The 16583-nt window shown below is 32.3% G+C and overlaps 2 protein-coding genes across 2 annotated transcripts; one reads left to right on the top strand and one right to left on the bottom strand.

Annotated features, from left to right (window-relative positions):
- Positions 1–82: 82 nt before the first annotated feature.
- LOC140434254 (threonylcarbamoyladenosine tRNA methylthiotransferase) lies at positions 83–5678 on the bottom strand. Its single transcript, XM_072522369.1, has 8 exons — positions 5490–5678; positions 5312–5438; positions 5033–5256; positions 2170–2326; positions 1533–1797; positions 1198–1471; positions 800–1000; positions 83–486 (listed from the first exon to the last, which is right to left on the bottom strand). Exons 1-8 carry the CDS (start codon positions 5513–5515, stop codon positions 108–110), a joined length of 1653 nt encoding a protein of 550 aa, XP_072378470.1. The 5' UTR covers positions 5516–5678; the 3' UTR covers positions 83–107.
- A 1290-nt stretch (positions 5679–6968) lies between these two features.
- LOC140434249 (tetratricopeptide repeat protein 27) lies at positions 6969–14719 on the top strand. The gene is made up of 3 exons (XM_072522356.1): positions 6969–7676; positions 10284–11117; positions 13709–14719. The coding sequence occupies exons 1-3, from the start codon at positions 7106–7108 to the stop codon at positions 14665–14667; spliced, it is 2364 nt and encodes a 787-aa protein (XP_072378457.1). The 5' UTR covers positions 6969–7105; the 3' UTR covers positions 14668–14719.
- Positions 14720–16583: the final 1864 nt, after the last annotated feature.

The raw sequence follows: 16583 nt of genomic DNA, 5'->3' as shown, positions 1-16583 counted from the left end.
TGTTGTGGTTTTATAAAAATATCTACAGAGTGCATTACAAATGTTTATATCTTATAGATAGTTGAAACATAATAATCAATAATAGTTTTGTCAATATTTTTATTAACTTAAAAATTGCTATAGCTCCATAATATCCTCAAAATAATTGATACAGCTAAAATAACCAGACCATATAGCCATTTGGTGTCGTCAGCATTCTCCAACTCAACGCCAGACACTTTTCCCTTCAAAAGAGGTTCTCTCAACCCAGGCATAACAATGTCATCAAGTGGTTGACCAGTCATTGAAAACTTGGTTGCTTGAATGATTTTAACTTTAACCACCTTGCCCATATACTCTTCTTTCATCGGTATCAGAACTTGTTCATAGTATTTATTATGAGCAACGTAATGTTGTTTATCATGCGATACTTCAGTTGCCAGAACTTCTTGGATTTCTCCAAGCTTATGGCCATAGGGCTGGTAAGAGTGAAATAGTTCTGTTAACCTGAAATTAAATAAGTTTTTTTACTTAAAATGTACTACAATTTGGTAACCATTACATAAATATTAAAAGGACACAAAAAGTGAAAAAGTTTTAGTAAAAATTGACTAGTTTGGTAGTTTCATTTTGTAAGAGCGTCATCTCTAGACTACATTGAGAAGTTTTCATTTTATCCTTATATTAATTCATGACAGAAAAGATATTCATCATGATAACATCTTCCAGTAACTAGTAAAATAAAAATGTCCTCAAAATGAATAAACTAAAACTAAACAAAGGTACTATATCTACAGCAAATAATGTTCTACTACTATACCTTTTAGTTCTTTGTTTAACTTCTTGAGTGGGTATCCTTGGCAGCAGTGCTGCAGGTGTTCCAGGTCGGGGAAAGAATTGATTGATGAAAAGGCTGGGGAATTTATATTTTTGGCATAAGTCTAAGGTTTCTTCAAAGTCCTTTTCAGTTTCTGTAGGAAATCCACAAATTATATCCGTTGCTATTGTCATACCAGGCACTCTAAAACATATACCAGGTAAATATATTTATTTTACAAAATGTTCTTTAATTTTTTATGTTTTTATTGTTTTGTGGACAAATATTCCATTGTATACCATATTCCACAAATATTACATTTTCCACTATAAACTACTCTATTCATCCATCAATTGCATTACATAAACACTATTTTTTCCTAATTATTAAATGATTATTACCTCTCTCTTAAAAAATCTACTACATGTTCAAAATCCTTTCGACAGTATTCTCTCTTCATATCACCTAAAACAGCATCACTAGCGGATTGTACTGGTACATGAAGGAAAGCATATACTCTAGAATCCGCCATTATTTTTGCTATTTCTTCTAAATGTTCAAGAATATAAGGAGGATTGGTCATACCCAACCGAAGACGACATCCTTCTGGTATCACTTCTACCAATTTCCATAAAAGTTCCGGTAGTGATGTACCTATATCTCTTCCATAGGTACCTAAAATTAGATAAACAAAAGTGATGTGATTTGAATGTAAAATGTTTATGAAAAATATTACCTGTGTCTTCTGAGGTCAACCAAATCTCAACAACTCCTTCTTCAAAAGCTTGTTTTGCTCTAGCAACTATTTCTTCAGGTGGATAACTGCCTAAATCACCTCTGGCATGTTTAGTTTTGCAATATGTACATTGGTTGAGACATCCAGTGTTTATCGCTATAATTTCTATGAGTGGATTCCTCCTGACTTTTGGTAAAAGCAATGAGGCTCCTCCCATCTTCTTGCCATTTTCTTTTTTGGTACCAAGCAATTTTACTGTATTGCCCTTAAAAAATAATAATCATTTCAAAGCAGCAATCATTTTTGTAGGAGGAACTTTGATATTTACAAGAATATATTGCTGAAGTTCCTGGCAGGACAACAAAATTAATAATGTCATGAGATAATTGAGAACAAATGATATAAACGTAGATACTGGAACAAAAAGAGGAATTATGGTAGGGGTAAAATAGTAGTAGCTAATAGAAAATAATATCAATGATGATTTTACATGTTTAATAACAAAACTGATTTAGAAAAATATATCAGAAAGTCTAAAAGAATCCACAAAGAATGAACTATTCCGTTTGTGAATATTTCTTACATAATTTAAGCAATTTTTAGTTGTTATCACTATTATTAATTCAACTACACCTACCTTCAGAGTTTCTTCAACTACTTCAACAACCCTATCAATTTGTTGTACACCTATTATGCTTAGACCTTGAATAAAAGATGATTTTGGAGCTCCTTGGGGTACACACCCAGCAAGTACCAAGTGTTTCCCTTGTGTTTTAGCAGATTCTATTTCATTTCTGAAAGAAAATATAAGTTTTCATCTTTACCTAGTGATAAAATGATATAAAGTGTTGAAAATTATGATGTGATAAGATACATCAAATTGAGATACCAAAATGAATAAAGAAATAATATATAGTGAGTAAACCAAGCTCTTATATAAGATAGTTTTGAGTGACATAAATAATAGTGTTTTAAACATTATAGAAACAATTTTGTTTTTCCTCATGGATAACTCATGATGAATAATGTTAATAACATATTTTTTTTATATGGCTTCGGCAGTTTGCCATACAGCCAGTTACATGATCTTTTAATCTCATTAGGTACAGTAAAAAGTTTATGAGTTATTTGCAATCGAATAGACTAAAATAGATAAACATATATAACATACACAGGAGAACTAGGCCACGGTAAATAGGATTAAACATATAAAGGAGAGAAAACAAAGGTAAAAAGTAAAAACCATTTTTTTTTAACTAAAGAAAAATATTACATTTGGTCAAAAAATCGATTATGCAATCGTAAATTAATCTATTTTGAGTCACTAGGGCAGATAAAACGTTAAACGGAGATTTACCGGTAATACGAACTATATTATTGTATAATAAGGTGGATTCCAAATTATATTTGGCACAACCAAAAATTACATGATCTAGGTCACCTTCTACTCCACATTCCACACAGTTTTTACTCTCGATCACATGAATCCTTGCAAGATGAGCAGGAAAACAAGCATGTCCAAATTTAAGCATAGATATGGTTGTTATATAACGCCTAGGGACATTATAAGTTCTGTGCCAATGTGCAACAGGGACAGTTGTGTGTAAAGAAGTGTATCTATTTGGGTTGGTAAAACAAAACTCAGACCATAGGTCACTCCATTTATATTTTAAAACTGCCTTGCGTGAAGCAACCAAATCAGAAATACTGGGTAGAAATTCTGTGGTATCCACTGAATAAATACTTAATTTGGCTAGTTGGTCCACATGTTCATTATGTTTAATTCCACTGTGTGCTTTGGCCCATATAAATATCACATTTTTTTTTATTTTCCTTAAAGTATTTAACTAATTTTTTAATTAATATTATGTAGGGATTGGAGTATGTGGTTGGAACAAAAGGTTGGTTAATGGCTGTGAGAACTGACATGGAATCTGAAACAATAATAACGGAGGAATCTCTGTTAGAAACAAAAAGTAGGGCTTGATATATGGCAATTGCTTCCGCACTAAATATGGAAATATTTGCTTTTAATTTGAACATTTTTTCTACCTTCTCCATGGGGATGTAAAAGGCACATCCTGTACCGTCTTCTGATTTGGAGGCATCCGTGTAGATAGTACTGTAGTAATCCCAATTGGATAAGATGCTTGTTATAATGTTGTTATTTGCTCTTCCAGTGTTAACATAATTTGGTTTAATAAATTTAACGCTATAAAAAAGAGCTTCAAAATCATTTATATCTGTGTGTGATTTTAAATTAATAGCTTCATCAGCACAAACTGTGTTTTCTCTAAGAGCTTCACATAGGGTTGGAGAATTTTTCTTAATCCAATATTTATTCGTTAAATCATAATTGTTTAAATTTGTTAATTCGGTATAAAGGAAAGTATTCTGGTGTTTAATTTTCAGTAAAAATTTTTCGGCCAAGAAATGTCTTCTAAGAGAAATTGGAGGCTCACGTGCTTCAACATAAAGGGGCTCAATAGGAGTTGTCTTCATGGCACCAATACAGATACGCAAACACTGGTTTATAAATATGTTTAATTTGTTTAGTAAGTTCTTGCTGGCAGATCCATATAACCAACATCCATAATCTATGATAGAGCGAATGTAAGTTCTATAAAAAAGTAAGGAAGTCTGAACATCTGTTCCCCACCAAGTTTTAGTTGTCATTTTCAGAAAGTTTAGGCCTTTTTCACATCTATTTAACATATATTCTATGTGAAATTATAACATATTCATACCTGATTGTAATTACATTGAATATTCAATTCAATCAGGTTACAAAATGTATCCAGTCATCTTTGGAAAATGCATATTTTGGTTATTATTTTTCTGTTTGATTTCTATGAGTCCAAAATCTTGTCCAAATTTATTATATGAATGACCAAGAACAAAAAAATATTGTGTGTCTGACTCAATAACATTGTTTTTGTTTTTTGTTTATCCAACACCTTCCTCTGTCAAGCACTTATTCCCTCCTATATTTCTCATATCTTCAACAATGTTATCAAGGAACCTTGTTCTGAGTCTATCTCTTCTTCTGTGACCAATGGATCTATCAAGGAGCATTTTTCAAGGTGTTTTGTTCCATCTACATTACATGCCCTACACACCTCAGATGTCCTATCTGATTATTCCTCAATAATATTACAACTGTCTTATTATTTTATGTCATTAAAAACTCTCCTTGTTTAAAATACCACTGACAAACTAATATATTAAATCTAAACAATATACACTAAATTGTAGTTTAATAACAACTGTTCACCACACATCTAAATATTAGATAAAACTCCATTAATGTTGGTATCACCCCCATTTGTAAAAGACATTTTTTATAGTAAAAAAAAAAGAAAATATAACGAAAATGGTGTACCATGTAATCTTTTGGTATGATAGTAGGTTTAAAGTACCATGGTCAATTGGATTATGGCTAATCTATGTTGTTATATTTTAAGAAAAATACCTTATTTAGCTATTTTTAGTTTGAATACCTGAAATGATCTTCAGCTGGACTCTTAACAGTACAACTATTCAATAAAATTAAATCAGCTTCACTCTTATTCTCTGTTAACTTATAACCGTAAGCTGCTAACTGTCCGGCCATATATTCTGAATCTGAGCTGTTATGTGCACATCCCCAAGTACCTATATAAATATTTTGAGTCCCTGGTATGTTTTCACCCACAGGTGTAGGAGGGACAACTTCATTTTTATTCTGTAAGAAATTCTGTAATGTATTAACAAGTATTTAATCATCTAACATGTCTTACCTTTCTTTTGGCTTGAACTTTTACATTTTTACGGCTACTGTACCTTTCTTTTGGTGTAATATCCTGTGCAGAAATTAAGTCTTCAATATCATTAATGATTTCATTGCAGACTTGCGAGTTGGCATAACTGAAAAATAATAAAATTAATCACATATACAACGTTTTGTATTATTTTTACCTGTCAGTTGGAAGTTCTATGTCCATTTTTTATTTTAGTCGGTAAGATATTGTTTTTTTTTTGTAATATAATTACAAAATGCCTACTTGTATATATTACTTTATTCCATATTTTTTGCAAAATTCTATTTGATTTTGCGAGACAGTTTAAAAAGAAGGTTAGTTTCACAGTACATAGCCCGTTAGTATGGTAAGTCCTATAGAAAGATTGGGGAGGGAGTTTCTAGCGCCAAATGCGGACGAGCCGAAAATAATTTCATTTGGCGGCAAATTTAAAACGTAGGTTTTGAATTTTAATTGGCAAATTCAAAAAATATGCTCTGAATTTTACTCAACAAAATTCAAAAAGTATGCTTTTAATGGAAAATAAATATAGTCACAAAATTAGAAATAAAAACTTATTCTATGCCAAAGAATATATTCTCTCTGTCCAAAAATATAGTATATACTTACACTTAAGCATTTTTACGTATTGGAGATCTTCCTATTGATAAACAAATAGATATAGATACCTCTATATTCATTAGTACTGCTTTATTATAAGTTCCATACCGTCTAAAATACTCTTCCTTAAAGGACCATCTGTAGATAATAAAGTGTAAACTCATTTCTGTGATCTTGCTCTTCAGGATCATCACAAATTAGCATGTAACTATTGCTCAGAAGCTATGAAAATCTATAATAATGAAATATTATTAAAATTAAGAGTGTATGACGTTTTTTTATAAAATAAGGCCAATTTTAGGAATACAATTATAAGACTTAAGAGTTCTAATGATTTTAAAATATATATAGTATATAAATAAAAGATTAATGTTGGTTAAGATTTAAAGGTAATTTAACTACAGAAGCAAAATGTACAAAATAGTATCGAGTTTGTATTTACTAACAAAAGTTTGGTTTAATCAGGTGCTGTTTTTATCTGGCGCACGGTGCCTGTAAAAATAAACTCCTAAGAATGTTTAGTAGCCCTTCGTCCAACTTTAACTTTCACCCATCCACAAAAAATATTCTTTTGGTTTTTTCGATTTGGAAAACTATACCATTTTGGTATTGTACCCATGTACCCTCTTCTCTTTTAACAATGTTTATTAGATATGAATATAAAATACCTACTGTTTTTTTTAACATACAGATATTTTTCGGTTGATACTCAAAATTCTTTAGAAATAACTTATTGTAAATTTAATTTGTGAATTTAGTAGAATTTGCTACAATCTTTGTTTTTTTTTTAGAAAACGTATAGTATAATCATTATTTGGATAGTGACCAACTAACGTGACTAGTAGCGCCGTCTCCATTATGAACGGCTGGGCCATACAATTCACTCTCAGCACATGTCCTATTCCACTTACACTACTATCTGTGGTTAGTTTCTTCTATGTAAACATTTCATATAACCAAATAATTTTTATTCAGCCAGGCGTATTTGAAACTGGCAAATTTTCAACGCCAAAAAATGCCATAAACATGATAAATGTGTTAAAGGTCAGGGTGGTATTTCCTACTATGTATGGAAAAAAGTAAGGTTGGAATGTTTAATGATGCATGTGTTTTCATTACTTTTAAAATGTTTTTAAAAATTTGTTAATTACTTGTGAATATTAACTAATTAAAATGGCTGACATCGAAAAGGCGTTGTACGACTTTCTTTTAGTTACTAGACAAAAACCAAAAGCAGATGAAGAAAAACTACAAAATGGAACTGACTTAGAAGACTTAAATATCTATTTAGTTTCAGACGATAATTGGAAGATATTTTTTGATCGGTCGTTCGATGTAGAACAACTAAAAACCCACTTCAGTACTTTACAAGAGAATGATAGAATCAACTGTCTTAAATTTGGAATATCTTGTATTCTCAATTTTGTCCAGTGTAACTTCACTGGTCCTGATTTATCCAAAGAAATAAAGGATTATTTAAGTAAAGATACCTATGATACACTTAACTTTGCAAAACTGTTGTCTGTTAATAATGAGGATATTAATATTAATACCAGATATCCAGCTTTGTTAGTGACTGCTAAGATCATTTTTGAACATTGTGCCGTTGACAATATGATTAATAATTGGTGGTATTGGCGATCTATTTTAGTTCATCAAGAAATTTTAGAGGAACTAAGTCCTTCTTTGCTCTCTGATGCTGATAGATTGTATAAACATTTCCAGATCAATCCTGATTTAAGTAGTAAGTATTACATTGTTTTAGTAGTGGTAAGAAGCACAATTAGAATTAAGTATAGTGATAATTTATTCTAATTACTGAACAAGGACATAAGTACAACTTCTAATAACACATTAACCCTTTCGGTCACGCTTTTTTTTAGTGTATTGAAATATATTTTGTTAATAATTCCAAATTATTCCCAGTTGTGGTACTCTTTTGAAAGGTAATGTGTTTTGGTAGGAATATTAGCATTTTTTGTTAATAAAATAGAGCCTGTTTTTGATGTTGTCAATTGACAAAATTGTGACTAACTAATATTTACTTAAACGGAGTTAAAATTCTTGTGTCGTCAATTGACGACACAGTGACTGAAAGGGTTAATACAACACTATTAAACTATAATTATTTTAAGAGTTTAAATAATTTCATCATTCAGTAGAGAGGTAGAGTTATAGCAACAACTCAACAATCAGCTCTAGAATTAAATATTAGTTGAAGTATACACTCTCAGAGGATCATCTAGTAATATCCTTTTATTGAAACCAAATGTACTTTTGTTTGTGTATCTTAAGGTATCAGTTAATTTCTATATAATGAATATGAAAATTCTAAATTGCACCCGTGAATATTAATTAGTAAATTGTAACTAGAAGAGGCTATAAAATGACTTAAAAATACATTACCAAGTTTCTGTGAATGGTATGACATGTATAACTGGACAATATCAATGTAAAGTTTGGCTTAAATTTAAATAGCTATAGGAACATTTGCTTTGGTTAAGTTACAAGGGATGATGATTTATGGCCTCCAAATATATACACATATTGTAATATCAACATATCTAATATGTTTCCATAATTACTCTGTACTCAAGCCTTGTTATGTATAGAAGGGTGCTCAAAATGACATAGTGAAAAAAACTAAAGAAATTGAGACATTAATTACTCAGGAAAGACTCTAACTCAAAAATGTCTTGGTGGTGGTAACAGCATTAACTTACTGAGCATATAAACTCAATGGTCTTGAGTATGAATCTTGAGGGAATGAATAATCATAGTATGTTTACCAATAAATATTGTTTGAATTTGTTTATTATTTTAAACAAGAAGAAAATTAGAGACAATGCAGTCACAAAAAAGTATTTTTTTCATATAAAAATATGATATTAAAATAAAGTTTTGTATTAAAAATACGAACTTATGTAATTATAATAGCTGATGACTCATCCAATAATAAATGTATTATCATCTTTTACAATAATTGTTAACAAACAAAATAAATACATTAACTTCATTATTGCAACAATTAAGAATTTATACACCTATAAATGACAGATATTTCTGCTACAAATTTTGTTTTGTTTTTTGTTGTTACCCTGCAGAGGGAAGTGTTTTGCCTAAGTGATGCCATATTCAGCTGGAGAACTCTTGAGAATTATATCCTTGGTACAGTAAGAGTATACTTCTGTGTCTGTCCAACTCACAGGAATATAATGGACACAAGACAAAAGGTGATGGCCCAGTCAAAAACTGAAAAATGATAGTCTCTGGCCTAAATATATCTCATTGGGCCCAATAGGAGTCCTACAGGCAAACCTTGAGCACAGTAAGTCAGATTATGCACTATGAGAATGTTCAATATTGCCTTAATATGAGAACCCTGAGCACACAGAGCCAAATAATAGTTCCTTAGGGTGTTAACAGGGGGCTTATATACAGCAGGTCTGCCGAAGTCAAAATAACTTGTGTAATAGTTAATAGATGTTGTACACTAAGCCAAATAGCTACAAATTGACTACATTTCCTCTATGAAAATATGATTGTTCATATTTATATTCTATAAACTTAAATTGAAGTTAAACAAATATTAAAATGTATCATTTCTAGTATAGATTCAAAATGTCATGAGATAATAAAGTAGTAGTGGAATTACAAACATTGCTCACTTGGACAACTGAGTATATCTCTAAAAGTAAATATAGATTAGAAAAGAAATAAGGTTTGAAATGCACAATATAGTATGTAAAAGATGGCTAGCTTCTAGTAAAAACTGCAGGAAAAAACACCTTCAAATAAAGAAAAAGTGTAACAATATTTAATGCCAATTCAAAAGAAAGATGAATCATAAATAATTTACTTTTATCTACAAAGAATTTCAAACACTTTAACTTAGACTATAATGAAAATAAAAGTACAGAATTTCTCTTTTAAAAAATATTGTCAGTGTCATGGATAACCCAAGTTATTACAATTTTTGGCTGTAAAAATAACTAAACAATCAAATCATGCTCAGTTCTACTCAGTACTCTGAAGTTAGCACAAGTTACTGGAGGTTAAGAACGTCTCAACAGCGAGTATGAGGAGGCACTTAAGTTTCATTGGTCTTCTTAAAGCTACAAATTATAAATGTAAGGTCTAGACAAAAGATCTTTTAAGTTGGAGTATGGAAAAGTGTATTAGACCAAATGAACCATTTATCTAAAATTAAAATAAAATGAGAGTGTAGGGTCTTGGTTTTCCTCTTTTAACAATTTATCTGCTTATTGCCATTATCTAAACTTAATTATTTTATTTAGTTTCCAGTAGATTAATAGTAAGATTCTCTTATATATTTAAATTTTTGTTACAGTCAACATAAAATCCTCGTTGGACATAGAAGTAGCTCAACTGTACCTGCTCTTTAGGCATATATCCAAAGCAAAAGAACACATCCTATCAGCCATTGAACTTCTTGGTATTCATTATGATCTAATGGGTGCTTTAGGAAAAAGGACAAAGTTTCAAGAGAGAGAAATAGCACAACTATCCCTTAAAGTAACAGTTACTGAAAAAGATATTATAACAAGGGATCGTGGTATAGATGATATAGATGATAGTGATGTACCTATGGATGTTCCAATTAATGATGATGTCCGTCTTAATACCATAGAATTCACAGAAGATTTAGGAAATTTGGCGAAGTTGGGTAGTTTGGAACAGAAACTATTTGTTACCATTATAAAAGATATGTTAATATCTAAACCACCAGATGAATTGCAAGTTGAAGAGATTATGCCATTTATTGATGCAATTCTTAAGCAAAAAAATACATTTGCTGTTCGAGTAGTTACCTTATTGCTTAGATGTAAGTTAGAAAGTAAAACTAGAAGAACCATAGAAAGGGCATTAAGTCAGAGTGAAGAAATTATTAAGAGCCTGCTTAGAGAGAAACCAGTAGCATTAAAACGGATAACAGATGTCTTTGGAACTGGTATGCCTCCAGTTTGGAAAATTGAAACACAGTATGCTGATCTGTTGCTTAATATAGGTCTGGTTAAGAATGCTCTAGATATTTATTTAAAGATTAAACTTTGGGAAGAAGTTATTGTATGCTACACTATATTGAAATTAAGGCATAAGGCTGCTGAAGTTATTCTGGAACAACTGAAAGAGAAGCCTACTGTCAAGCTGTGGTGCTTATTAGGTAATATATTTTTTGTATTGATTGCTAATAAAAAAAATATTCACTGAATTTGACTACAACAGCTTAACAACATATTGACAAACTCCAATAGCTCCAATTATTTACATATCATTTACTAGATTTCCTTCATACTGATCAAAATTTACTGTAACCTTTACTATGTCTGCTAACATTTAGCGGTAGCTCCGTACCACAAAACCTTAGGAGGAAAGCATGAAAACTTTTCATCGTCATCACTGGCTCGACAACCCTTTTTGGGTTTTGGCCTGTTCTAGGATTCTTCTCCATTCCGATCTGTTTCGTGCTTTTTTTCTCGTTTTTTATTTTTAAGGTTGTTATATCATTTTCTATTTGTTCTAAGTATCTCAGTTTCGGTCTTCCTCTTGTTCTTTTTCCTACTGGCATCTGTTTGAATATTTTGTTTGGTATTTCGCCTTCTTCCATTCTTTCTACATGTCCTATCGAACGCAGCCGTCCTATTTTGATGAATGTTATAATATCCGGATCCTGGTATATTTTGTATAGTTCAGAGTTGTATCGCCTTCGCCATATTCCGTTTTCTTTTGTGCCCTTATATATGTGTCGCAAGATTTTTCTTTCGAAGGTGGCTAACAACGTTTCCTCTCTTTTAGTAAGTGTCCAGGTTTCTGAGCCATATGTGAGTACCGGTCTTATTAGGGTTTTATATATTTGGCATTTTGTCTTTCTTGCGACGTTATCTGATCTTAGGTGTCTAATTAAGCCATGGTAACATTTATTTGCAATAAATATTCGCCTCTTCACTTCCTCCGTAACGTTATTATCAGACGTGACTATGGATCCCAAGTATATAAAGTTTTTTACCTCCTCTATGTTGTATTCTCCTATTGTTATATTTTGTGGCTGCCTTATTTCTGAATATATTATGAAAACTTTTAATCTCTGAAAAAACGAAATAGTTCAAAATCTAATATCAATAATAATCATCTCCTACATTTGGACCTTGTCTTGTTTGGATCTGTGTGTGGGTTCAAAACTAGAAGACAATTAGTTGGTAATTCTGAATCTAGCTGTGGAAATTTCCAATTTCATTCAAATCTAATATTGTTATCAAAAATTCTGCTTGTATTATGTGTAAAAACGTTTTCATACTCACAAAACTCTTCCACAAAATGCCCCCAATCTCTTTTCCTTCTCATGACATCCCTTCACTGCCTGATCTGCATTGTACTCACATCCTGTAGTCATTATTTCCTTGGTATACTTATCTTCCTAGGCTCTTTCATTTTTTTCCTACAAAATATTTCTTTGGTTTCCCTGGGACATTCATTCCACATTTTCCAAGCCACGCTAGTCTTTTCGACTTTAAAAACCTAACAATGTCCTCTGAGCCTAACAATTACAGTTCGAAATTACAATTTTCTAGGAGATGCCTTCCCTAGTAAGTCCAGCGAAGTATTCTTAAAAAAATTCGAGGAAAAAATAGACTCATCCGCCTTTAACATGCACCAAGTTTCAACATCAAAGGTGGCAACTGGTTATATCAATGTGTTCTACAACTTAATATGAATTTCGCTGGAGAGCAATGTGGGTTTTTTTTACATTAGCAAAAAATCCTATTTATCACAATAATTGTGGCTTACTTTATTGTATTAATCAATCTGTGATCTTAGATACATGAAACTCTAATCATATATCCTACTCATCATTTGCCACAACACATCAACCCCTTCTCTCCTAACACCTTCCAAATCTCCTCATGTATTCCATCAGGTCCTATTGCCTTAACATTCTTCATCCTATTTAAACCCTCGACAATCTCATTTCTAGTTATTCCCGGTATTACATTCTCATTTGAGCGTCTGCATCCTCTGCCTCTCCTCTTGTTCTATATTTAGCAACTTTCTAGAGTTTTCTTTTCATCTTTGTTTTATTTTAACATCGGATCTTAACACTCTTCCATCTGCATTTTTAATCTACTGCATGTGAGTCAAATCCTTTGATGACTTGTCCCTTTCTTTAGACCTTTTCCTCCTATCAGTCAACTGTTCAGCTGTGCAGATGATATTTCCTTTGCAGTGGCTACAGCATGCCTTGCTTCTCTCTTTGCTACGTTGTTTGTAATCTTATCTTCTTCTCTTTTAGATCTGTCATATGTCTTTCTTTTCCCTAACCTTATGTTTCACTTGATTGTTACATTACTGTTTGTTTGTCCCTAGGAGAGGCCCTTTACTAGATGTTTTTCCACTATCATTGGCCACTACTAACTACACACTTCACTCTTTAATACTTTACAATTGGTAACCTCTTTTAGCTGGCTTCTTCTATATAACACAAAATCTATTTTAAATTCATCTTTATTCCATAGATATTGCTAATGTCATTTAGATGTTTTATCATATTCTGTAAATCATGTAAATTATCTGCAACTATAACTGTATCAGCATAGTACAACTTACTGATATTTTCACCATATATTATGATGCTTTCTGTTTACTCAAATCTAGCTTCCTGGAATATGGACTCACTAAACTCACCCGTCATAAATCTTTGAGTCCAAAACACATTAAAGACTTGAAAAATAATCTTTTAACCTATTTTAATATTTGCAGGAGACGCGACAGACGACATTACATGTTATGTAAAAGCTTGGGAGTTGTCCAAACGCCGTAGTCATAGAGCTCAACGTCATTGGGGCCAGTTTCTCTTTGCCCGTAAACAGTTTGAAGAATGCATTCCACATTTTGAAAAATCTGTTAGCATTAATCCACTACAATCCAATGTCTGGTTCCGACTGGGTTATGCAGCCCTTCAAACAGAAAATTGGCAAACGGCAGCTACAGCATACAGACGTTACACACATCTCGAACCGGAAGCGTTTGAAGCCTGGAATAATCTGGCACAGGCATACATAAAAATTGGAAACAAGAGGAACGCTCATCAAGCTATTTTAGAAGCTTTGAAGTGTAATTTTGATAACTGGAAGGTATGGGAAAATCTTTTGGTTATTAGTTGTGACATTTCTAACTTCTCTGATGCAATCAGAGCCTATCATAGGCTCCTGGACCTTAAGGAAAAATATCTGAACGTGGAACTACTAAATGTCTTAGTATACCATGTGTGTCATGACATCAATGATTGTGAAGGTTTGTCATCACAACGATATCTACAGAAAACCAGAGAACTACTTGGTAGAGTTACTGCTCTTTACCCCAACGAAGGCTATGTATGGGAACTCTATGCGAATTTAGCACCAGCGATTATGCTCAAAGCTCAGAGGCTACAGAGAGCTTACAGAGGATACACTCAAGGAGCTTGGGATAAAAACCCAACCACATGCCAACAAATGCTCTATGTGTGTATTAAATTAGCAGACATTGTACTAGATAACGAAGTCGACCCAAAAGACACTCTCATAAATTCCATTAAATTAAATCTAAGTTCAGCCATTACGGCGATCAAAAAACAAGATTGGGAGGAAACTCGCGATTTAGTTGAACAAGTATCTGTCCATTTAGAGAAAATTATTGATAAAATTAAAGGTTATCATCAAGAAAAATCTAGCAGTTAAGCATGTTTTCAATTGTATTTTGTTTATTAAATGTTTTAAAAGATCTAATAAAGTGTTTTATTCATTCTACTATGGTTTCAAAATTTAGAATAAAATTGGTGTAAGTGTATTTTCTTACAAATCTGAATTGTGTGCAGACTGAACTAATTTAAGTTCATGTATCGCTGGTGTCTACATAGGTAGAACTCCATAAATCACAGTACGGAGTATAATTTTCAATCTCGAAATTATAGAATTTTAAGATAAGAAAGTTTGTTAAAGTAATTAGACTCATCCACTACTCTATTTAAAAAATCACCATCAGCCTATCATTAATCTTAAATCGTCTATAGGTTTGGGTTGCTGCCTCCGGAACTTCATCTGTCCAAATTGCAACTGTATTTTCTGTAAGTCATGTTTGTCAAATGTTTCATAATCTGTGGAACAATAAAATATTCCATATTTGGCATAATTTACTTAAAGAAGTGCAAGAGAAATCATTAGAATACAACAAACTGTCATATCTATGTTTTGTGGACTTTAAGAAGGCATTTGACCGTGTAAAACTAAAGGATATTATCCATTTATTGTACGCAAGAGAGATACCTCTAGGAATAATCAAAACGATCGAAAATATCTACCAAAACAATACAGTAAAAGTAGAAAAAGAACTAACCGACCCTATTAAAGCTGGCAATGGGATAAGGCAGAGAGATTCCCTGAATCCTCTATTGTTCAACCTGATTACGGATGAAATATTAAAAAAAGTAAGAACTAGAAAAGGTTACCAAATGGGAGAAAAACAGCTTCAAAGAATCTGCTATTCAGACGACGCAATTCTATTCTCTCAAAGTGAAGATGATTTACAACGTATGCTGCACCAATTTAATATAACCCCCAACATGTTAATTTCCCTAAAAAAGACCAAATGCATGGTTACAACAGAAATTTACTCAGATGTAAATTAGAGCTGGAAGGTCAGATAATAGGAGGAGTTTAAATATCTAGGCATCAAAATATCTAGCTACGGAAAGCTCGAAGATTAAGTGAATAGAGCAAACAGAGCCATAGGCTGTCTGAGTAAAACAATATGGAGGAAAATATCGGGAAAGAAATGAAAGGCAAAATTTACAAAACAGTCATCAGACCAATAATGATATACGCGGCAGAAACACGACCTGACGCAGAAAGGACAAAAAGGATGTTAGGAACAACAGAGATGAAAATACTTAGAAAAATTGATGGTAAGACACTATGGGCACAGAATAAATAACAATCAGAATGCCCATTCTCAGATGCCGCCTTTGAAGTGTTAGCACGCGATCGCCATATTTTAAACGGAAACATAGACTCATATTGAGAAATTTGTGACAAGCTACGACAGAACTGTAATTTAAATTTTTAGAGATTAATAATTCAGTACATTTGAAATAATTTAATCTATTCTTCAACTGAAAGTACGAATAAAGTGCATATTATGTCTATAGTTGCCGTAAATAAATTAAACCGGGTTAATTTTTCTATTCACACCAGATAAAATCCCTGAACAGCACTGGTTCCGTTTAAAATATGGCTGATTCCGTCTGCGCGTATTGTTTATTATTCTGTGCTATGGGACAGCTAGAAGTAAAGATATTCGACGTAGATGCAAGGTGGAGAACATCAAGAACTGGGTACAGTGGCGCACCCAGGGGGAGGTTTTGGGGGTTAAACCCCCCCAGGGCCCTATTCCGACACTGTTATTGTTATACACATTTTAAGGACTCAAAATGGAGGTAGCGTCATAAAAAAAATTTCGGTGACCAACCAAACCCCCCCACCCAGAGGCGAATTCTAGGTGCGCTACTGACTGGGTAAGAAATAGAAGAGTGGAATGGAACGATCATATTATAAGCCGAATGACAACAAATGAGTAGTAAAGACGGTTCCCCAATAGG

This window comes from Diabrotica undecimpunctata, chromosome 2 (assembly GCF_040954645.1).
Source record: "Diabrotica undecimpunctata isolate CICGRU chromosome 2, icDiaUnde3, whole genome shotgun sequence".
Classification (NCBI taxonomy): domain Eukaryota; kingdom Metazoa; phylum Arthropoda; class Insecta; order Coleoptera; family Chrysomelidae; genus Diabrotica; species Diabrotica undecimpunctata.
The sequence above is the reverse complement of the archived record's forward strand: the minus strand, read 5'-3'. Positions and strand labels throughout refer to the sequence as shown.